At 51.0% G+C, this 20242-nt stretch overlaps 9 protein-coding genes across 9 annotated transcripts; 4 read left to right on the top strand and 5 right to left on the bottom strand.

The window, feature by feature from the left end:
* Positions 1-520: 520 nt before the first annotated feature.
* On the bottom strand, positions 521-1711 carry BO87DRAFT_374212 (phosphogluconate dehydrogenase). Its single transcript, XM_025622735.1, has 3 exons — positions 1530-1711; positions 768-1469; positions 521-694 (listed from the first exon to the last, which is right to left on the bottom strand). The coding sequence occupies exons 1-3, from the start codon at positions 1643-1645 to the stop codon at positions 550-552; spliced, it is 963 nt and encodes a 320-aa protein (XP_025482660.1). The 5' UTR covers positions 1646-1711; the 3' UTR covers positions 521-549.
* Positions 1712-3607: 1896 nt separating this feature from the next.
* On the top strand, positions 3608-4870 carry BO87DRAFT_329306 (tyrosinase family protein; the record flags this gene model as incomplete). Its single annotated transcript, XM_025620252.1, has 4 exons — positions 3608-3743; positions 3794-3919; positions 3978-4100; positions 4165-4870. The coding sequence occupies exons 1-4, from the start codon at positions 3646-3648 to the stop codon at positions 4868-4870; spliced, it is 1053 nt and encodes a 350-aa protein (XP_025482659.1). The 5' UTR covers positions 3608-3645.
* Positions 4871-4895: 25 nt separating this feature from the next.
* BO87DRAFT_374211 (uncharacterized protein) lies at positions 4896-5754 on the bottom strand. The gene has a single exon (XM_025622734.1). The coding sequence runs from the start codon at positions 5695-5697 to the stop codon at positions 4954-4956; it is 744 nt and encodes a 247-aa protein (XP_025482658.1). The 5' UTR covers positions 5698-5754; the 3' UTR covers positions 4896-4953.
* Positions 5755-9184: 3430 nt separating this feature from the next.
* BO87DRAFT_452036 (uncharacterized protein) lies at positions 9185-10288 on the top strand (the record flags this gene model as incomplete). The annotated part of the gene is made up of 2 exons (XM_025628482.1): positions 9185-9408; positions 9474-10288. The coding sequence occupies 2 exons, from the start codon at positions 9185-9187 to the stop codon at positions 9988-9990; spliced, it is 741 nt and encodes a 246-aa protein (XP_025482657.1). The 3' UTR covers positions 9991-10288.
* A 773-nt stretch (positions 10289-11061) lies between these two features.
* BO87DRAFT_222770 (LysM peptidoglycan-binding domain-containing protein) lies at positions 11062-12110 on the bottom strand. The gene has a single exon (XM_025618699.1). The coding sequence runs from the start codon at positions 11727-11729 to the stop codon at positions 11163-11165; it is 567 nt and encodes a 188-aa protein (XP_025482656.1). The 5' UTR covers positions 11730-12110; the 3' UTR covers positions 11062-11162.
* Positions 12111-13315: 1205 nt separating this feature from the next.
* On the top strand, positions 13316-14732 carry BO87DRAFT_413892 (cyclic pyranopterin monophosphate synthase MoaC; the record flags this gene model as incomplete). The annotated part of the gene is made up of 2 exons (XM_025626600.1): positions 13316-13878; positions 13952-14732. The coding sequence occupies exons 1-2, from the start codon at positions 13751-13753 to the stop codon at positions 14730-14732; spliced, it is 909 nt and encodes a 302-aa protein (XP_025482655.1). The 5' UTR covers positions 13316-13750.
* Positions 14733-14768: 36 nt separating this feature from the next.
* On the bottom strand, positions 14769-16605 carry BO87DRAFT_374209 (glutathione synthase). Its single transcript, XM_025622733.1, has 2 exons — positions 16175-16605; positions 14769-16054 (listed from the first exon to the last, which is right to left on the bottom strand). The coding sequence occupies exons 1-2, from the start codon at positions 16474-16476 to the stop codon at positions 14806-14808; spliced, it is 1551 nt and encodes a 516-aa protein (XP_025482654.1). The 5' UTR covers positions 16477-16605; the 3' UTR covers positions 14769-14805.
* A 177-nt stretch (positions 16606-16782) lies between these two features.
* On the top strand, positions 16783-18969 carry BO87DRAFT_329298 (Clr5 domain-containing protein). The gene is made up of 2 exons (XM_025620251.1): positions 16783-17089; positions 17218-18969. The coding sequence occupies exons 1-2, from the start codon at positions 16974-16976 to the stop codon at positions 18866-18868; spliced, it is 1767 nt and encodes a 588-aa protein (XP_025482653.1). The 5' UTR covers positions 16783-16973; the 3' UTR covers positions 18869-18969.
* Positions 18970-19049: 80 nt separating this feature from the next.
* BO87DRAFT_374207 (DUF4396 domain-containing protein) lies at positions 19050-19924 on the bottom strand. Its single transcript, XM_025622732.1, has 2 exons — positions 19497-19924; positions 19050-19426 (listed from the first exon to the last, which is right to left on the bottom strand). Exons 1-2 carry the CDS (start codon positions 19867-19869, stop codon positions 19134-19136), a joined length of 666 nt encoding a protein of 221 aa, XP_025482652.1. The 5' UTR covers positions 19870-19924; the 3' UTR covers positions 19050-19133.
* Between the last annotated feature and the right edge of the window lie 318 nt (positions 19925-20242).

Below are 20242 nucleotides of genomic sequence, written 5' to 3'. Positions count from 1 at the left end.
TACTTGCTGCCATGTGGATGTCACACTTGCTTCACGCCTTCTATTCCTGTTTTTATTTCTTTTTTTTTTCTGTCTTTTACCCCTCTCTCTGTGTCGATCAACGGACTGGAGCCATACCGATAGGTCAAGTGGGAACGTGCAGCTGCAAAGCATCCCGTTGGAGACAGTCAATCGGTAAAAGACACTTAGAGCTGCAGGTCACTTCTCCAGAGTGGACCTGAAAGATCCACACTATGGTTGAATCGCAGTAGTATGCACGGGTTAGCAAGTGCGGGGGCGAATTGATCGACCTGGATGGTTAGTCAATCCATTCTCTGTGGATGTCGTTGCTGTAGCGGCGGTGAGTTGTACTACGCCATAGGCTAGGAAAAGTCCTGTATTCGGAAGATATCACACAATTCAGGTTATCACTGGGATTGAAAGTGAGAGGTACCCACCCAGTCAAGCTATGAACGCATGATATCCATAGTATGGATATGATATATTCAAAAGAAGCAATAGAATGCATACATACATACATACATACATATAATTCGTCGATGGAGTCAATCAATCCTTCTTCACCTTCAAGCTCTTATCCAAACACTCCACCACGTCCTCGACCGTCTTCCCCCGCTGTCGATCATCCGGCTTCTCTTGCCCCAGGATAGGATCATCCGCGACGGTTTGATACACCTGAGCCACGGCGTAGAACCTAAAACACAGAAGTTGGCCCGTCAGCATCATAATTACCATGACTATACAGGAGGTATTTGGATCACCCATACAAATCACTTTCAAACCCCCCGTCATCCCTCATCGTATCTCCGATTTCCTTCATCTCCCTCACCCACCGATACGCCTTCGGCGGCATCCCTACCACCCCCTTCTCCGCTATCCGCAGCGTCGCCGCATTATACTCCTCCATCAATTCTTGCAGCTGCGGAAGCACACCCATCGAATGCGCCGTAGTAAACGACTGAATAGCCAACGCGAAAAACCCCTTCGTCAGAGAAGCAAAGCACATCTTCAACCCGGTCGCTACACCAATCCGGTCCGAGATATGTTTGATATTCAGTGTGCGAGATAACTTCTCGTCTGGGAGTTTACCGGGACCGGAGACTATCAAGCTGGGACAATGCCAAGCTGGTTCGTTGGGGTTGGTTGGCTGCAATGGCCGCGGTGGGCCACCCACGATGCCTCCGTCGATGTACCGGAGGTAAGATGATGATGATGTCCCACTTGCTTCAGTAATGAGTGCTTCTATCTCGCGCGCTGTCTTTGGCGACACGGCATTCAGATCAATCACCCATAGCGGGGTATCGCGGACCGAGGGCCGCGCGGACGATGCTTCCACGATGCGCCGGGCGGTTGCGAGTGCGTCCCGTGGTGGAACGATGGAGAGGAGGCAGTCGCTCTGGTCGACCAGGTCTTGCATCGAGGGACGGAGCTCAATGCCTGCTTCCCATGCTCGGCGTTGGGTGGCTTCGCTGTGGGGAATTGCGGTTAGCTGCGATGTCAATTTGGAGGGGGAATACTGATTATAGTACCTCCGATCGGCCGCATAGGTCAGGACTCGGTAATGATGGGCGATCAGGAGCTGGGCTATGCCCAGACCCATCTCCCCGATGGAGATGATACCGATGGCTTCGAAGGGGTATGACATGGTATCGATGATTGTAATGGATTTACAATGAGAAGGTTGAAAAATGATTAGAAAAGAGGAGTGATAGTGAGGGGTAGATTCGGGCCCTAATCATCAGCCCTGTTCCTCCCGCGGGCTTTTATCCTCCGTGCCGGGATGGTGGCACGGACTGTCAAGTCACGCCATTCATATCACCACTCGGCAGACAAACAGCGATGCTGACTAGGTGTAATAAGACGTTGGGTGACTGGGGTATGGATTGGCTGTTTCTTCATTGCTTGGGAGGAGGTTTTTTGAGGGTGTGGAGTGATTGCCATTGAACGGTCGCATGGTCGTCGCGCAATGGAATCTTGGATTTGGCGGGTTAGTCGCATTAAATGAAGATAGCGCTATCTTTGGGTATGACGTCGGTTCTTCCTATCGCTTCAGTTCCATCCAATACAGAGGTAGCTTATCGTGTATGGGTGGCTAGTGCTGAGGATGTGCTGTAGGCAGATAGGCCACTTAGGCTTTTTTTTTTTTCTATATATGTCTTCGTGAAGTAAAACCAAGTGTAAACTTATCTCAATTCTCTGTCATCTAAGATTTGTTGGAAGGGCCTTCACCACATCAACCAGAGGGTCCTATCCGTTGTTCATAGGCTCATCAACTTACCCGAACACCCGCAAGTTCCTGCTATTTTTGAACCGCCCCAAAGATTACATTGGAGAGCCAAAGCATACCACGAGGCATGAATAGAAAGTAAAGGCGCCATAGCCACATTGTCGAAGCTAATTAGGCGCAGATATCGGACACGAACTATCGCTGTGTTGTTCCCGGATAGCCCCTTGCTTCAACCGCGATCCTAGCGTGTTGTTGAGGGGAGATGAGTAGTTGTGGATGGAGAGATCCGCGCCCTTGCAGCGTGAACCTTGATGCAAGGGGTGCCCCTCTTATGAAAAACAGCGTAGCGGACATTCCGCCCTTCAAGGGGCTCTCAATAGGACTGGAGGTGAGAATCTATACACAATTCAACGCTACCACGTAATGTCCTTTACCTGATGCCCCTGTTGCCCACGTTGCCCTGGTGGGGTTTAGCGGCGCCTCAGAGTTCGCGATCGTATATTATGCTCGAGTAATCAGTTGGTTGTATGCTGATATAGTCGAAGGGGTTGTTAGACCCAAAGTGCCGTTGAGGAATGCCCCCAAGCTGGACATTTACGAGCCATCACTATTAACCTGATACGATGTTCCAGAAAAAAGCTAGCACTCATGGCTGTTAACAACATCTGGCTACAGCTATGGTCTTGATGGTTCATTTCTTACTGTTGTACGTATGGTCTTGAAGACTCCATATATGTGACAGTAGGAGATAGCTTTCTACCATTCGTGAGAATCTCGAGAGCTTATGCGGCAAGCTGCCACATGCTACCCATGTAGAGCCATACCTAAGATGCATAAAGCATTGACGCAGTGGCTTTTCTATACTTCATGCATACATCAGCTGAACCGCAATCAAGGCTTAAACAAGAGCAGAAGAATTCGATAGTGTCTTCAAGTTAGTTTAGCGGCATCTTGCCAAGATACCATGGCACCTTATATTCGAACTTATTCTGGTCAAAGCAACAGACTTCGAGCATGCCATGATGCGCCAAAGCAAGTTTATCTAGTGTTAGATCTATTTTCGGTAACTGAACCATCGGCTGTTCAGTCTGGAGTACGCCAAAGAAATGTGGCACATTGTGATTACAAGGAAACGTCATGCCCGATTCATCCTGTGCTCAGCATTCCAGTACAGGCACCGTCCCTGATGATCTGACCAGGAGGCGAACCGATTGGCGGCTCGGCTGCGCCAATACCAGGGACTGCGTGCGGTATCCACAGATTCTCATATGGATGGGGACATCTTATCAAAAGCCGAAGGATCTGGCTTACAGACTTCTGCCATGGGTATATAAGTGATGCTATAGTACCCTTCGGGGAGATTCCCATAATCCTTGACTCCAACACCAAGTGATGCTTTATAATTTAAGTAGAATACAATGCGTGCATGGTATTCTGTACTTCTTCTCCCGGTCCTGGTGGCCTCAACTGCAACCGATCAATGCCGTCCTTCACAGGCCAGCAGCCGCAAAGACTGGTACATCGCGTCCTACACCCTTCCTCCCACCTCAAAGCTAACATCACCAGGGGTGACTTGACCACTCAAGAAAGAACCGACTATATCGACGCAGTCTGGTGCCTACGAGGGCGTCCAGCACTCCTCCCCAACGACCAATACCCAGGTGTACGAGACCGCCACGATGACTTCGTAGCGTAAGTGTACAACCCCCACCACCTATTCTAGCCTAGCCCTCATCTAACGAACATCCAGCACGCACATCAACTACACCCTGCACATCCACAACGACGGCCTCCTCCTCCCTTGGCACCGACACTTCCTCCACCTCTACGAAAAAGCCCTCCAAGACGAATGCAACTACCAAGGAAGTGTTCCGTAAGCTCTCTCCCCATCCCTCCCCAACCAATTTTCCCTCTTAACTCCCTAATCATCCCTCCAGATACTGGAACTGGCCCCTAACCACCAACCTAACCGCCACCCCCCTCTTTGATGGATCCCCCACCTCCCTCTCTGGCAACGGCTCACCCCAGAACAACACTTCCACCCTATGCCCCTTAAACATCTCTCCCTGCCCATCGCCCGGCACCGGTGGCGGCTGCGTAACCACCGGCCCACTCTCGACCTGGGTCATGCACCTCGGCCCCTTCTCCCTCTCGCAAGTAATCCCCTACGGCGACCTCCCCGCCAACGCTTTTGCCTACAACCCACGCTGTCTCACTCGGAACTTCACGACGGACTGGCTGGCTGCCCTGAACACCCAGGACAAAGTGGACGACATGATTGCGGCCGCCGATCTCCAGGAGTTCTTAGAGCTGATGAGTCCAAGTGCGAATGGGTATGCGGGGGCTCATGAGGGCGGGCATGCGAGTGTGGGGGCGAATATGTTGGACACTTTTGCGTCGGCGCAGGACCCTGTGTTCTTTTTGCATCATGCTATGGTGGATAGAGTGTGGACGTTGTGGCAGTGGGGGGATTGGGAGGAGAGGAAAGGGGCTGTGAATGGGACGACGGTCGTGCATGACCCGCCTGGGGCGCCGGTGGTGACACTGGATACGGTGATGGAATTTGGGGTGTTGGATGAGCCGAGGAGGGTGGAGGAGGTTATGGATGTGTTTGGGGGGGACTACTGTTATCGGTATGATTAGGATGTCTTATAAGGTTACGGGTGTAGGTTTGTTCATGTATACACTCGGTATATAGAGCATAGTATAGTAAAGGAAGTGCGTTCTCAATACACAGTCGCCTGCTGAACATCAACATGTCCCGAAAATAACTCCTCCTTGCCCGGATCTTCCGGCAGCTCGACACCATAGAACTTCTTCAATACGTCCTGAATCACATCATAGCAAGCGCCATACCGCACGAGCTTCATATCCCGGAAGTTGATAATTGTCGATGACGCCCGCGGCACACTAAACGTGCGCTTCCCATAATCGATCACGATATCCGCGGCCTCCACTATCTCGGGCTCAATATCCTCAATGCGGACCTTCATCCCCGACCCTGAGATATTGGCCGACGAACCGAGCAGTGGTAATCCCGCTGCATGACACAACCGAATGAGTTCCTCCTGGAAGGGTCCTCCATTGACTAGCATGGAAAGGGTGCCGTCGTGCGTGCAGCGTGAGAGCAACTCAGGGCCAAGTTTCTGGATGATTGGGTGGTCGGGCCGAAACGGGGCCGCGACGCCGACGGGCACATCTAGATCCACGGTTAAGGTCCGAACCATGGACTCTTCGCGGGCCGGGAGGATGTGAATTTCTTGATGGAGCGCGTAGCTTCCGATCATGGCGTGCTTCTTGTGTGGTTTGCGGCGCTTCGTTGTGAAGAGGCGGTCCAGGGCTGCTGGGTCGCTGGCCACCAGGCCGTAGCCGATGCTGCCGGGGATGAGGGCAATGCCTTGATTTTTGATCACTTCGAAGACGCGCTGGGCGTCGCGAGGGACGTCGACTGGGGTGGTTGAGTGGGTCATTGTGCTTATGTTTGGGGTAAGGGGAGTAGAGTGGAGAGAAGGATTCTGATGCTGGTGTTGGTGGGGAGAAGGATCCTGGGGCGAGGATCCGGGGGAGCTTATAAGCTAGAGATCTTACGCGCGGGGTGCAGTAGACGCGAAAGGGGAAGAGGAAGGCTGTTCGTGTGACTGTGATCATGCTGACGCCACTTTCATCATGTCTCTATACCTGGGTATCTGGAGATAATTCTCCAGCAATCGGGCGGGCAAGTGACAACAGGCAGCAGAGGTAAACAAAGGAACCAAGCACAATTGCCTCGGTTAGAAGAAATACAACATACCGAGCACCGATTTGAAATTGCCTCGTTCAGGGTTCACTCATAATTTTCAGCTGGTGGTTGGTCGTTTGACTGATCGGACCCTCTGTTGCTCGGACGGTGTGGCGGTGACCTTGGATGAACGGAACACGCGGCAGCTCGAACAAGGTTTCATTCATGCCGGTAGCCGGGATTTCGATTAGATCGCCTGGACATCTGCATTCGGCTCTTCGGAATAGACCAGTTCAGGAAGGTGATGGGGTTGTTGTTGTTGGTCTTGCGTGTGTTGTGGACAGTCACTAATGGTGACGTACCCGATGGGGTCAAGTCGGGTACCCATTGCTTTTGGCTTTTGCAACTGGAAGCATATAGAGGATACGGGGAGTGACAGTCAACCATGAACGTCGAGATGGCCAGTATGGGACTGAGGTAACATTGATAGTGGTGACTTATCTTGATAGCGGGTGTGGGATCGCCTTCGCTGTGTCACTCCACGAAAAGCATAGTTAGCTAGACTACTTATTCATCAAGTAGGGGCTTAAATAATCTGTGCCGCGAGACTGAGAAAGACGTTCAGAATGCATTCAACAGCCAACCAGTCATACTGGATAGGTGATACTACTGTCGAAGTATATCAGTCCCTCAGTTAATACAGCAGAGTACGTCCATGAGATTATAGGTTTCTATTCGAAGGATGGGTCAGTACCTCCGCCATTAATCTGGGGAGCACGGACTAATCTTGACATACTGCAACGAGCGAACTGGCTAGTTCTCCAGCTACATTAGAGCGCTCGCCACAACTTTCAGGCATATTTGGACATTAAGAATGCTTTTCCTGCCGCGCTGTCGGAAAGGGGAGCTGTAGAGGGTTTACCAGCTCACTATACGCTGCAAAGTATTTTTACTGGCCGCCTTTCAAGGTCAATAGCAGCCATTCCGATAAGAAGCAGGGGAGTTGGAGCACTGGGCCCTGGTGTGACTAGCTGAGAGGCTTTCGACGAGTTGGACTTGGCGGAGAAGTCAGGGAATACGCCTTATCTGGGTCTTCTACAGGATATCTTCATAGAGCATGGGGCAACCATTGGGACATGACAAAAATCTCGGCGTAGGAGAGTACACTAAGAAGGTAGTCTTAGATGTCCTGAATTACGAAGCATCAGCACGCAACCCATGTCCACAGTATACGGACTCTTGCAGCCTCTCCATGGCAACGACCCGTAAAGTCATGATTGTGGGCCACCGACCTGGCTGGAACCACAGCAGAACAAAGTTAAGTGATATAATAAAACGGAAAATTCAGCTACAGTCTAGATCCAGCCAAAGACCTACTAGGGCACCGGTTTCAAGTGACAAAATTATTACTAAGGATACGGCCGGTGTAGTCTCTGGTTCTCCCTGGGATCGGAAGTTTTCATCAAGGCAACCAAGCATCTCAGTCACGATCCCCTCCGTGAGTCCGTAAATGCAGCATGCGCTAGCCTCCTGTGTCGAGATTTGGGGATGCTGAAACACCAAACCTCCCGCGGCATTGGAAACAGTCCCCAACGCAAAGTCCGATCACTTCGATCTCCTGGCGGTGAAGCTATAGACAGGGATTAAGCAGCGAAGAGGAGGGGGAAGAATGTAAACTGTAGGCGTAGTTAATCTGCACAATTCGAGTTCGATCTCTGGAATTGAGGGAGGTATTGGATAGATCGAGTGCGAATATAACTTGTACAATACACCATACCAGGGTACGAAATACACAGTGTAGGATTTGTGGTTGCACGCTAAAAATACGCAGATGAAGTTGATAGATCCAATGGAGCGCGGGGAAGCACATCGTCTGATAAGCTAGGCGGGAAAGAAAAAGGTGGCTAGCCAGCAACTCCAGGGCCAGATGGAGTACCCTTGTCCTGGAGGGGATTGATTCGGCGCAAGAATTTAGCTTGGAGCCGCCCAAGCCGATGTTGGAACAGGGATTGTGTGTGCGATGTATTGTGAAGGCCGGGGTGGTCGGCAGAAAGTTGTGGAGTTCCACTCACGGGTTGCTTCGCGCCGAGTCGCTTGCTTCCTGACTCTCTGACCGAAGCAGCTGCTGGCTCGTTAAGGGGCATTGGCTCGAAGACTGGAGGCATAACCGTAAAACGAAGATGAGAGTAGAATAACCTCGAACAAGGTTCTGTCATGCAAGCCGGGCCGAGATCGGGCGGACGCTACTTTTGCCGCGGTCGAAAGCGGCCCAGATTCAACGCTCTATAGCCGAGTTAGGGCCTGAATACATTAGCATACATTATCACCTGCTAGGACAGCTTGGTGTAGTACTTACGTATACGGGGAGTAACTGCTACATGGCGTACTGTAAGAAAATAGATGCATGTCGGAGTTTATTGGCTGCGTTTTAACGATCCCAAGCAGTGATCGAATTGAGGATCTGCTGGGATTTTTGCAGAAGGCGGCTCGAGCCGGTCCATGGCGTCCGAAAGTCATCGGCCTGTCAGTTTGTTCAAACGAGCTGATCGCCTACGGCGGTTACTGGTGTACTTAGTAGTCAAGAGCCCGCTGATATGATTACTCACATATCTAGGAAGTATTGTACCCTGACACTGTCAGTGCTTAGTCTATCGGATCAGTTGAGGTTCAACTTCTCGAATCCGAATCCGCCGACTGTGCCTTCCAGTCAGTCAGAAGAATTATGCATACTCCGTACAGTAAGTATACAACTGTTGACATATCACTCAGCTTGAGTCCTGTAAGCCCCACCTATACAGATCACATTCAAAAGGATGTTTCAGTCCAGAGTACCTGCTTGAAGACCCACTTCCCGACTCAGCCGTCAAGTAGGAAGACCCATTCATGGTATATCGGATATATCACCCACAGATTTTGCTCGGTGCCTGCGTTTAACCTGCTCACCAGTTGGCCAGAGCACAGCAGACTGCAGTCTGGGACAGACATAGAACTTGTGTCTTTACCAGCCACTCAAAGCAAGTAGGTCGATGTCTATACATCAACTTGAAAAAAAAAAAATGCAAAAGTGCTTTAGACTACCAGGACTTCCCACATCGTGTGGGCTGAAAAGCTTTCCTCAGGCTACCCTATAAGACACAATCCGTACCCGTTCAGTTTTCATACTTCACCAAGACTTGACCGTTAGTTAGCCTTTCTCAACTCCCACTCTCTTCTCGTGGTAAAGCCACCTGCATATCACTATGCCCCGAAACTCTTCGAGACGGCAAACCAGGAACAGACCTGAGACGCCCCCGCGCACCCCATCAATAAATAGACGGTCTCCAATCTCGTGGAATTACATTGAAGATTGCATGCTACTGAGAGGAATGATCCAAGCTTTGAACGAAGGAACCCTCTCAAAGCACGTATTCGAGAAGCTAGTGAAGAAAAGAGGAGATGATCGCTATTCTGCTGATACTGCGAGGTAAGTTGCTATCTACTATTCCAGTTCATGATTCTTCAAGCCATGGATACTAACTTGATATTCAGACAGCGCTATAGATATCTCAGCAACATATGCACAGCAGTCGAGAAGGACCGCCGCAACCTCTTTCCACATTTGGTTATGCCAAATCTCGAGGCGGACAAGCACGCAGACGATACGTACATAGAGCCGGAAGACGATTATTTCCTATCGCCAAACCAAACACCATGTTCCAATGCGAGCACCTCTCCTTCAGTCGAGTCTTCTGCTACTCTGACCCCAACTCCCCGCCGCAGCCATCGGCGGAGCAGCCCTGAAGAGCCTGGCACACCCACCCGCGCATACCACCGTAGGGAATCTGACCGACGGCAGAGCGGTGCTCCTTATCAGCGTGGTGGATCGTCGCGAACGAACACCCAGCCTCCTGCAAGAACTCCCGCTTACCCCAGGCGTACTCAAGGACCGAGTACCTCGCGTGGTTCTCGCCAGTCACGATCTAGGTATCGAACAACCGCGGCCAACCAGAACGTCCGGGCTGAGAACCAACATTGGAACTTTGAGGCAAGCTTCACCCAAAATTGATTGCCGGTCTATTCAATGAATCCTAGCTTTGTCTTTCACTCATTTCGGCTTCCTGTTATTTTTCTTTTGCTCGAGGGTTCCAGCAGTTGTCGGACCTGTCACTCGTTAGCTTATGCTTGGCTTTCTGCTCAATTGTTCCTTGATCCGTTCTCGAGGCTACTTTTTGGAGTGAAAGAATGAAAGAATATGTCCTGTTCAAGTTGTTGTGCTCTAATTGTGCTTAGCTCTACTTTTGTTTCCTTCTTTTTTTCTTCCCCTGAGCTGTTATTTTACTATCATGTTTCCATTTGACCTGATCCCAATTGCAAAATATGTATGACAGAATATGTATTAGTTAGTTCGGTTTAGAAAAATGCCACAATACATATAGAAAGAAAATCCTACTCCATGGTTTAAGCCCTCTTCTTTCCCGTCTCTTCATTTATTTATATCTTCAACTCGATCCTGAAACAATTTTTCTTCTTAACATTGCATAATGCTTCCACAACTACTGGACTCTTATTTCTTGAGCACCATGGGCCTCTCTAGAAGTGGTGTAGATAGATGTCCCTATGTGTCTGTCAATTTCTGTACAATAGCTTCTATTACAACTCAAGTCCTTTTTGACTTTGTGACAAACTGACGTCTATCATTTACGTCGTCTCTCGGGATCTCGCACTCGGGGCTACTCTTGATAACTTTACTATTGGTATCGAACCACCACGAGAATCTTTGGCTTACGTAGTATTTATCTCATTGTTCTTGTTACTACTTGTTACTAAATAATATCTACGATCTATATGTTCGAAGTCTCTGGTCTTGGTAATCTTCATCATCTGATCTACCAAGTGAGATGCTAACCAGGTGGTACAGCAGCGGTTCAATGCTACTTTCATCAGAATGCTGTCAAGTCACAAGATCACCATAACTATGCGCTATCTCTATCTAATCCTTCAGGCCGGCTTTTCTCTATATGGCTTATTCTGGTAGACTCCTGCTATGGAAGACTAGGATTGTATGGACTGGATTAAATGGGTGTTTCCGTTGTAACGCTGATCAAACAAAGGTAGTTCACAATTACTCAATCTCTAGCTACTAGACTAAGTCCAAAAACGATGTCCAACATACCAAACTATCAACCGGCACACCTGTCAAGAAACACATCAATCACATCTCCCACATCGACCATAGCCTTACAACACCCCCACACAGATGTAGTACCCCAACCACAAATTAGTACAACCCGTCCCCACTGCCGGGTTCCAAGCGATAATATCCGTCACTGGCACACTCTTCTTCTGCGCCACTGTCGTACAGGTATCCCCAGAGGCAACCAGATAGAAGGCATCGCAGTTACTCACCATCCCCGCTTGAGTGGGCAATGGGGTGGTAACACTCGTAGTGGTGGAGGTGGTAGTCGTAGATGTGGTTGTAGTGGTGGTAGTGTCACTCACTCCGGTACAGACATAGTACCCCAGCCAGAGAGTGTCGCAGCCGGAGCCAACACCCGGATTCCACGAGTAGAAGTTGGCAAGTGTGATACCGGCGCTGGAGGCAATGGTGACGCAGGTGTCGGTGCTGGATACTAGGTGGAAGGAGTCACAGTTGCTGGTCATGCCGGGCTGGATTGGGGAAGGGGTAGCCACGGCATTGATGACTGCGGCGGCTGTGAGGGTGGTGGGAGTGCCATCGCGGGGGATGTGTACTGCGGCTGAGGCAAGTGAGAGGAGGGTGACGAGGGTGATGTATGTGAGATACATGGTGGATATTCTTGTAGTTCTTAATATCTTGAGAGGAGAGAGGCTGTTTCTGAGGATGAGAGATGAATCTGGATGGTAGGGTAGGGAGGTGATTTATATAGTCTTCCATGATGGCAAAGCTACCTCTATGGAGGCATCAGTGAGATAATACTAGGGACGCCTATCTTGCCCTGGGCTCTCGTCAGGCTAGTCATGTCTTGGAATGATCCTGGTTGGTGATGCTGTATAGCGAGGATAGTCTGCAAAAGTCTCACCACGACGGACACTCCGGGTAAATCGGGTGACGAGGGTCTTTCTGCCGGGTGTTACCTTGTGAGGTGGGATTCACCTACTCAGTAGGACTGACGGCGGTAGTCTTCCCTTTCTGCACGACGTCTCTTCATATCCGTCGTAGCATTTCCGCTCCCGATGGCCAAGACCGGCTAATCCGTTCCATAACAAAAGATGGTTCATGTTTTCTAGAGCCTGAAATTAAAGTTATCCTCCTTCTAATGCAGCACCAGGTTTGTTCCGCAGCTGACCGAGACAACGGTGAACCCCTCGGGAGACAGGGAAGTGGTATTCAGGCGTCCTACCGACCAGGATCGCTTGGAGCCTGAGAGGGAGGCTCGACACTGAAGGTGTATGTCTCACAAGTACAGAGTGCTGACTGGAGAGGTTTTATCGGACCCTGTTCGAACTCGAACTAGTTTTCGACAGTTGATGAGCTTGCATCCGGCTTGACACTTTCTGATCCCCGCCAATTGCCTGATACTTCCTGATATGGAAAGCGTCGCCAATGACCAGACTAGTCCTCCTGCGTGTCGCTGCAATGCGACAACGCCACTCCTGCCACTAGGGTCTTGGTGCATTGGAGGGCTTTCGAAGAGGAGGGGGGAAATGCGGGGGAATGGCCGCGGGGAAGGGGCCGGACTGATTGATGAACGGGTCAGGAACCACACCAAACATCGAGAAATGGCATCTTGTCCACTTGTAGTCCATTATGCAAATCGGATTGTCTGCGGAGCAAAGTGTTATATTCAATCTCATCCGACAGTTCTTGAACCACTTCAACTATATTCGGGTACTGCTTGGACATTCGATACGATATGACGTGAGATTGTAATTGGTGGCGTCGGTAGTAATGTGGAGAAACTCCTGCTCGCTTGTTTGCTTGCTTGCTCAGTCGTACAACAGCATCAAGTCACCTCTTCATCGCATCAACCCATCACGCAGCTGCTCACATGGTGGTTGAGCGTCTGAGACTCACGGGCGGGGAAATGGAAATGTCTCAAGCCACGGCGAGTGGCATGTCTGACCTCATGGAACAGTTGAACATACTATAGCAGATGCTGACTGACTGGGTTTTGAATCAACGATGATAGTAGCGTCTGTAGTGGAAATGAAAGTGATCGCCGTGGTACCCCAAGGCCACGAATAGTAAGCCCGTCATTGCTATCTCCGGCCTAGAGGCCTATGAGATGTCCTGGGATTTTGTCTCTGGTGGGATTGGCTCGACCGAAACTACTTAGGAGCTGCGTCTCTTTTTCAATGGAGAGTCACTGCGCAGACTATCCAGACATACTAGATTGTCAACCACTGGCACTATGGCGATCATGCGGCAGTCCTAAGAGGGTTCTAAGTTAAGATATATAGTAGTATCGGAATGAGGGTGGACAAGGGCAAGGTAATACTACTACTAGTTCTCAACGAATATCGGCCACGCAACCATTTATCATTCACTTCAGATGACGGGCTGACCATCTAACATAATCTTCGTTATGATGTACTATCATGAAAACAACCGGTAATTTCTCCTGACCGCAATCCTCACGTGACCCGCACCGGGGATCTCCGCCGCGATTTGCGGCGGGATAATCCCCACCGATAAGAAACAACATCCAAAGCTTCCCCGATAGCTCCTTCCCTCTAGACTCACTCCCATCACATCGCACTCAACACGTATCAAGGGAGAATTCTTCGTCTATTTCACAGTGATCCTATAGCCTACTGTTTGCGCTAACCTAACTATTCTCTAAACAATGACTGAACTCCTATGGCGCAGTCGCGGAGCTGCGCCGCTTTTGTCATCCCTTCGCTGTTCCCGCAGCTATTCAACTCATCACGCCGCCAGAATACCCAGCTGCAACCCCATATTACTTATTGGTAGGTAAGCGATAGATTCACTGAATGCTTTCTATCCAGCATCATGTGCCATGCATGTACTCCTTCTCCGCTAACAGACACCAAACAGATAACCCATCATTGCGAAACCAGCATTCTTCGAACTATAAGCCCACTCCCTCCATCCCCCGCCAAACACCTGGGCAGCGCATCCCACGATCATACCTCCCCCAATCGAGACACCACCACACCTCGCGTGCAAACAACAACAGTGAATCATCCACCAACAACAACACCACCAAACCCATATCCCTCCCCACAACCCCGGACCCCGACCTCCCACACCTCAACGCCTCGCAAAATGTGCACATGACCAAAATATCCAGCAAACCCATAACCTTCCGCCTCGCAACAGCAACCTGCCATATCCAATTCTCCAACCCGCGGCCCTGGGAGATCCTGCGCGACGGCGGGATGACCAAAAAGGGGGATGTGTTTAGTGTAGCGCGCATCGCGGGGATTATGGCTGCGAAGAGGACACCGGATATTATACCCCTGTGTCATCCAGGGATAGGGATCACGGGGGTGGAGGTGGATGTGGAGTTGGTTGGGCCGGAGGCTGCGTCGGCTAAGCATGGTGATAATGGTGGTAAGTGGGATTTAGGACATGGGGGAATGAGGGTCGTGGCTAGTGTGAGTTGTGAGGGACGGACGGGGGTGGAGATGGAGGCGATGACGGCGATAATGGGGGCGGCATTGACGGTATATGATATGTTGAAGGCAGTGGATAAGGGGATGATAGTTGAGGGGGTGAGGCTGTTGGAGAAGAAGGGGGGGAAGAGTGGGCAATGGGTTAGGGAAGATTCTACGAGTAGTAGTAGAGGTGGTTCTGAGAAGTGATTATTTATCTATATATTGTCTATAATAGATATATATGGCAGATGTAGCTGATGTACAGATGGCGTATTTTTTTCTAATAGAGAATGACACTGTCCAGGCTGGAGAATCCGGTGGCAACGCCTCCCTCGTTGACGTCTTTGCCCTTGGTCCGCATGAGCCAACCGCCCTGTTCGTTGTGCAGGATGTTGCCTCCAGCCTGGTCCCAGAGGATCGTGCCGTAGATACCCAGTTCTCCGATGACATTTCCGCTGAGGACCTCTCCGTCGGGTCGCAGTGCTACGTTCTTGGCCTCGGCAGGTGGCTGGATCAACTCCATCAAGATCCATCGCTTCCATTCCGTCTCAGGGAGGGATCGCAGGAAGTCAGGGATCGCCTCTTTGTAGATGTTGTTCCCACCGCCCTCGCGCTGGGGTTTCAGCACGTGGTTGGCTGCTGTTTCGGGAGTTAAGGCAAGGCTGCGCCCACGGCCACTTGAGGAAAGGTCGTATTGCGGAGCAAAGGTCGCTCGTAGCCTCTCAATCGTAGATGAATCAGTACCGGCAAGGAACTTGGCAAGATGATCCGGCCCCTGGGCTTCCGCGAGCACCTGCTGTACGATCTTAGATCCCGCAAGCTGGTTCAAGACAGTGGGGCATTTGATGGCGGCGGAACGCTCCAGATGGATACGAGCATCCCAGTCTCGCTCGGACTTGTAGTCGGTCGGCGTGTAGAAAGAACGGAGGTACACTGTTGTAACTTCAAACTCTACTCCTTCAGCGTGAGGGGGGCGGTAGATGAGCGGCCGGGAAGGATTGGAGGCAGGAATGTGAGTGTGCGTGAGGACTTCGGAGCTGAGCAAGCGGAACACGGGGAACTTGTGAGTTTGGGTAAGTTGCCTCGAGAGAGCTAATTGATCGAAGACGTTCCGTTCACCTTCCTGGACAACAAAGATGATGCATGTAGGCAGGGCTGGGGATGACTTGGATGATCCATAGGCAGTGTGTGCTGCAGCCAAGCCTGCAGAGAGGGTCTCCACAGACGTATTCTTTGGAGGCTGGCTCGAGCTAAGCAGAGGGTGCGACGGATAAGCGAGGGGATGACCCGGTGGGGAGTTGAGAAGCTCAGTATGCAGGGAAGTCACGAGCGTTGACAACCCGCCGAAGGATGATGAGATGGTGTTGAACTCGACCTGCTTCAAGGAGGGAGGAGACGAGGCAGACGGCATGTGAGGCATGTAATCGGACCGGTAGAGGCCAAGGGAGAGGTTCTGGACGTAACCTTCCTTCTTAACAGCGAGGTGAACATTCCAGAGGTGCGAGATGAAGTCGTCCACGTCAATGAGGCTAAAGTGAAGAACGGTTTAGCATCCACATCTGGAGCTCGAAAGCAAACGAAGTGCAGCAGAACGCAGAAGTTGTTCCACAAAGCTGAGAGCAGAATTATGGCTCAGAGGTGCCCCTTACTCTTCCATGATATCTCCAATCCATTGTTCATCACAGGTGATCGCGGCATAGAGTTGGTTGTACACTGTTTGGAGGGCCTGGGCCTCTTCAAAGCAGGATTTGGGAAAAGGACTAGGAAACAAGGTGACCGGGGCACTGGTCGCCACGACGCCCTGAGGGTCTGACTCCTTGGAGATGAATGTCGGTGCAGGACGGATCATCAATCCATGTTGAACAGTCCAATCTTTCACTGTCCGGACCAGGAACTCCTTCTGTGCGGGGTTCAGGTGGGGTGGATAATCCGCGTAGACGGAGTCGGCCATTGCGAGATATAGTTCAAAAGATGTGTCCGACAGTACCTGACGAATCCACAGTAGTGGTAATGCCAATCTAAGAGTTCAATTCGCAGAGAAGAGAGCAAGAGATGAAGAAGTAGTAGTAGACGAAGAAATCTAGTAATCTGCGGGGAGGCCGCCGATCACGTAACGGCACAGCGCGGAGGGGCATATCGGCATTGGATTATTAATCCGCGCCGATTGCCAGTCAGCAAGTCAGGTGACTCCTCAGGGTTGTTGCGCAAGTGCACCGTCTGGCTCCCCTCAACCGACTAGCACTACGGCGGTCCAGAAGCACGACGGATTCGCAGGCGCGACTACGGGGCACAGCAAGCACCCCCAGTGTCTCGAGCAGTCACTCTCCATCTTTCACCCTTCCCAACTTCTCTCCACACTCCACCCAGCTGGGCTGGCTGGGTTGTTACCCCCCCAGGCACTACCTCCACTGGGGAGGGTGTGTCACCTCCCTTGTTCATCCCGTCACCATGGTTTACGACTGGGATGGCAAGCGGGAGATCTGCTATCAGATGTATATCAAGGATAAGAAGGCCTTGGAGGAGATTATGGAATACATGAAGAATGTCTACCAGTTCGCCCCAAGGTCAGTGATTCTACGCACACGCCATCAGTGATACTTCTTGTGCGCTTCTGTTCACATATTTAATGCCAAATATCCCAAATCTGTCCCTTGGCGTCTGCTACTTTATCTAACCTCGCGCGATTTTATAGTAAACGCGCGTTTCAGACTCAATTCAAACGGTGGGGCTTCCCTTCGAAACAGAATCCTGCGCATAAAAACGCCAAGCTCGTAGCACGAGTCAAGCAATTATGGGAGAAGAATACAAGTCAGCGGGATATGCTTCGCATACTGAATGAGGAGGGTTTTGAGATCAAAGAGCGGGAGTTGATGCGGGTGCGGGCCAAGAATCGCTGGCTGCTTCGGGTCCCCAACGGGATGAAGTCACAATCGCGCATTCAGACGCCAATCCAGCTGCCCGAAGATGAAGGACTCCTCGCCCTCCAGCAGGAAGTGTACAAAACCGAAGCACCGCCCTTTGACGAGACCGAGAACCTCCCCACCCCCACGACAGACGACCCTACCTCCCCGAACCTACCTCCCGAAGTTCTTGCCAAGCGCAAGGAGCGCCTCGAGCGCCTCAAAGCGGAAAGTGAAGAGCGTTGGGCGAGCAGGAAGCGTCGCCGCCGGACTCGCGGATGGGCAGGGCTGCCCGCTGACCCGCCGGGACCTCCCCGCTTCCCCTCCGAGACGACCATTGACGAAAGCAAAAAGTATCTCGGGCTGGACAATGCGATGTATCGCCAGGTACGGGATCAGTTCCAACGGATCTGTGAAGAAGCAGGCTTCATCAAAAAGACCGTTGCGGGACCTGAGAGATGGCAGGACGCCAAGAACAAACTGATTGAGGGATCACCACATCTCCAGCAGGTTTTCTGGCATGATCCCAACCAGCTAGAAGCCAAAACACTTGCCTTGGATGTGTTATGCACTGATGTGACGAAGAGGATGAGGACTTTGGAACGGCGAATGACCATTGCCGAGGCGAAGAATGTCCTCGGGATCAACCCGGAGGAGAGCCGCCAGATACGGAATGCATTCTACAACACCCTGAAGGCGGACCATTTCACGAGTAAGCTGGAGGCTGGCGACGAACATTGGAAGGAGTTGAAGGACCAATGGATCCAAAACTCGGAACTCCTACGTCAGATTCTTGCGCCAGGCCCGGCGGACCCGGAGCACACGGCGAAAGTGAAGGCGCTGGAAGTGCTGTGCCGCGACGTCATGAAGCGGCTTCGCGATGACCAGACCAAGCGGGATCCCGCCCGCAAACAATCTGTCCCTCACGCCCCAGCTTCTCAGTCAGAACCGGGGAGTCCTCCAGTCAGCAGCAGCTACGGGAGCGGCATTGCCAATGGAATCAGCACACTCGCCTCGCAGGCGCTGGCCAGTGCTCCGAGTGATCTCAGTGACATGCAAATCGATCCCTCCCTGCTGCAAGCTGCTAATGACCCTTCCTTCGCGACGGGTCCTTCCGATTCAGCAGCTGCTTTTGGCTATGTAGACCCGATTCTGGGGCCATCTGTGTTGCATGTACCTGTCTACCTTCGCATCCATCCCCAGAGTCCGCTGCACGGCGACTCGAAGACATGGGTGGAGAAGCTGACGGCACGATCGGTGGCTGAGCTGCAGCAGATTGTCGGCGAGAAGTACCCGGACGCTGTGGTCACGAAGATCGAGGGAATGGACCGTGATGAGAAGGGCAATGAGATTCCGTTTGTGATTGACGAAGATCATGAGCTCGATGCGTACTTAACCCACGTGCAGGGGCGGAAAGCCACCTTTGTGTTTTGCTTGAACTAACATACAACTAATTGGGGCCCCCTATTAAAGGGTGGTCCTTAAACTTATACTCCATGGCTAGTGAAAAGTGTTACTATAATTGCCAAATCCAGAGACATAATACCCATGAAGCTATTCTTCACACAACCGCTAGACGCAGAAAGCCGAGACATCTCTAAATTGATTTTGAGATTACTCTATTGCCGATCCGTAGCAAACGATATACATACAGAGCAGAGGATATAACTACATACTATGGACTACACATGAATCCTAATCAAGTTCATCAATGACAAGCCCTCCCATACTTCCTCAACCTCAAATAATTATACGGCAACGGCGCCAAATAACCCGCCGCGATAGACGTAGCCGCAGCAGTCCAGAACATTGGGTCAGCCATATTCACCATCCCACCCGTGAGATGATAATCGACCAGATTCTCCGCCGTCTCCATGGCCAACATCGACACCATGCTCATTCCCATGGCGGTGCGGGCAGCCGCAGGCCAGGAGAGTTGGTCAGCGCCCCGGCGGAGGAGGATGGTCTCGAGGATGATGGATGTGGTGATTCCGGAGGCCACTATGTTCTGCATTAGACATTCTTTACACAGTTTTTATCAAATTGTATGGAGAATAGACTGGAGACGTACTCGAGGCACCCATGATAAGACCCATGCCTAGATGGGGATAGTAGGTTTGGAGAATCCATAGGGCGGAGAAATCACCCAGCGTGCAGCCAACGAGGCAGCGGAGGGTGTTGATGCTGGCGCGCTTCCAGGCGGGTTTGCTTGTCCAGAAGTTGAATATCAGAGGGTTTTGGAATTGTGGTAGTTCTGTGGCAGTTGAACATGATGGGGAAGGGTTTCCGGTTGTTGTTGGGGATGATGATTTGGGACAGCTTGGGGTCTGGGTGTTAGTGGATCGACAGGCTTGTGCTGGGGAGAGGATGGAAAAGAGGCGGCGAGTGTGGGGAGTTTTGTGGAGGATTGGACTTGTTCTATAGAGTAACATCTTGGGAGTCATGGGTGAAATACTATTCAATACTAGGGAAGTGTCTGTGGTAGGGTTAGTACTTGTCATCTTATATTGGGAGTTCTAATTTTCCCGCGAAAAAGACGCATTTTCTGATTAAGATTGTCTCCCGCTTATCTCCGGGGAATGAAAGGAGAGCAGCTCCACCGGCATTTTGAGTAGTATCGAGTAACTTATTATTATTTTTGAAGACATTACACGGAGTACTCGGATATCATTCTTTCCTGCTATGGTAACATCTTATCACCGGTCCAATGCCGATGAATGTCTTGTCCCACAACTTGGGTGGATCAATACTATGTCCGATCATTTCTTCGTCTGATGGACCAGTGGTATGGTGGTATTGCCGATCGACTTGCATATC

The sequence above is a fragment of the Aspergillus neoniger genome, assembly GCF_003184625.1.
Source record: "Aspergillus neoniger CBS 115656 unplaced genomic scaffold BO87scaffold_7, whole genome shotgun sequence".
NCBI lineage: Eukaryota > Fungi > Ascomycota > Eurotiomycetes > Eurotiales > Aspergillaceae > Aspergillus > Aspergillus neoniger.
This window is presented reverse-complemented; position numbering and strand designations above follow the sequence as displayed.

Excerpts from the sequence above, each read along its gene's own strand:
- BO87DRAFT_374212 (XM_025622735.1), bottom strand. The coding sequence starts at position 1,645 with ATGTCATACCCCTTCGAAGCCATCGGTATCATCTCCATCGGGGAGATG. Across the intron at positions 1,470-1,529 it reads ACCTATGCGGCCGATCGGAG|CGAAGCCACCCAACGCCGAG; the intron begins GTACTATAATCA and ends AATTCCCCACAG. Across the intron at positions 695-767 it reads GGGGGGTTTGAAAGTGATTT|GTTCTACGCCGTGGCTCAGG; the intron begins GTATGGGTGATC and ends TCTGTGTTTTAG.
- BO87DRAFT_374211 (XM_025622734.1), bottom strand. The coding sequence starts at position 5,697 with ATGACCCACTCAACCACCCCAGTCGACGTCCCTCGCGACGCCCAGCGC.
- BO87DRAFT_222770 (XM_025618699.1), bottom strand. The coding sequence starts at position 11,729 with ATGTATCTCACATACATCACCCTCGTCACCCTCCTCTCACTTGCCTCA.
- BO87DRAFT_374209 (XM_025622733.1), bottom strand. The coding sequence starts at position 16,476 with ATGGCCGACTCCGTCTACGCGGATTATCCACCCCACCTGAACCCCGCA. Across the intron at positions 16,055-16,174 it reads ATTGGAGATATCATGGAAGA|CCTCATTGACGTGGACGACT; the intron begins GTAAGGGGCACC and ends TCTTCACTTTAG.
- BO87DRAFT_329298 (XM_025620251.1), top strand. The coding sequence starts at position 16,974 with ATGGTTTACGACTGGGATGGCAAGCGGGAGATCTGCTATCAGATGTAT. Across the intron at positions 17,090-17,217 it reads GTCTACCAGTTCGCCCCAAG|TAAACGCGCGTTTCAGACTC; the intron begins GTCAGTGATTCT and ends GCGATTTTATAG.
- BO87DRAFT_374207 (XM_025622732.1), bottom strand. The coding sequence starts at position 19,869 with ATGACTCCCAAGATGTTACTCTATAGAACAAGTCCAATCCTCCACAAA. Across the intron at positions 19,427-19,496 it reads TCTTATCATGGGTGCCTCGA|TGGCCTCCGGAATCACCACA; the intron begins GTACGTCTCCAG and ends TGCAGAACATAG.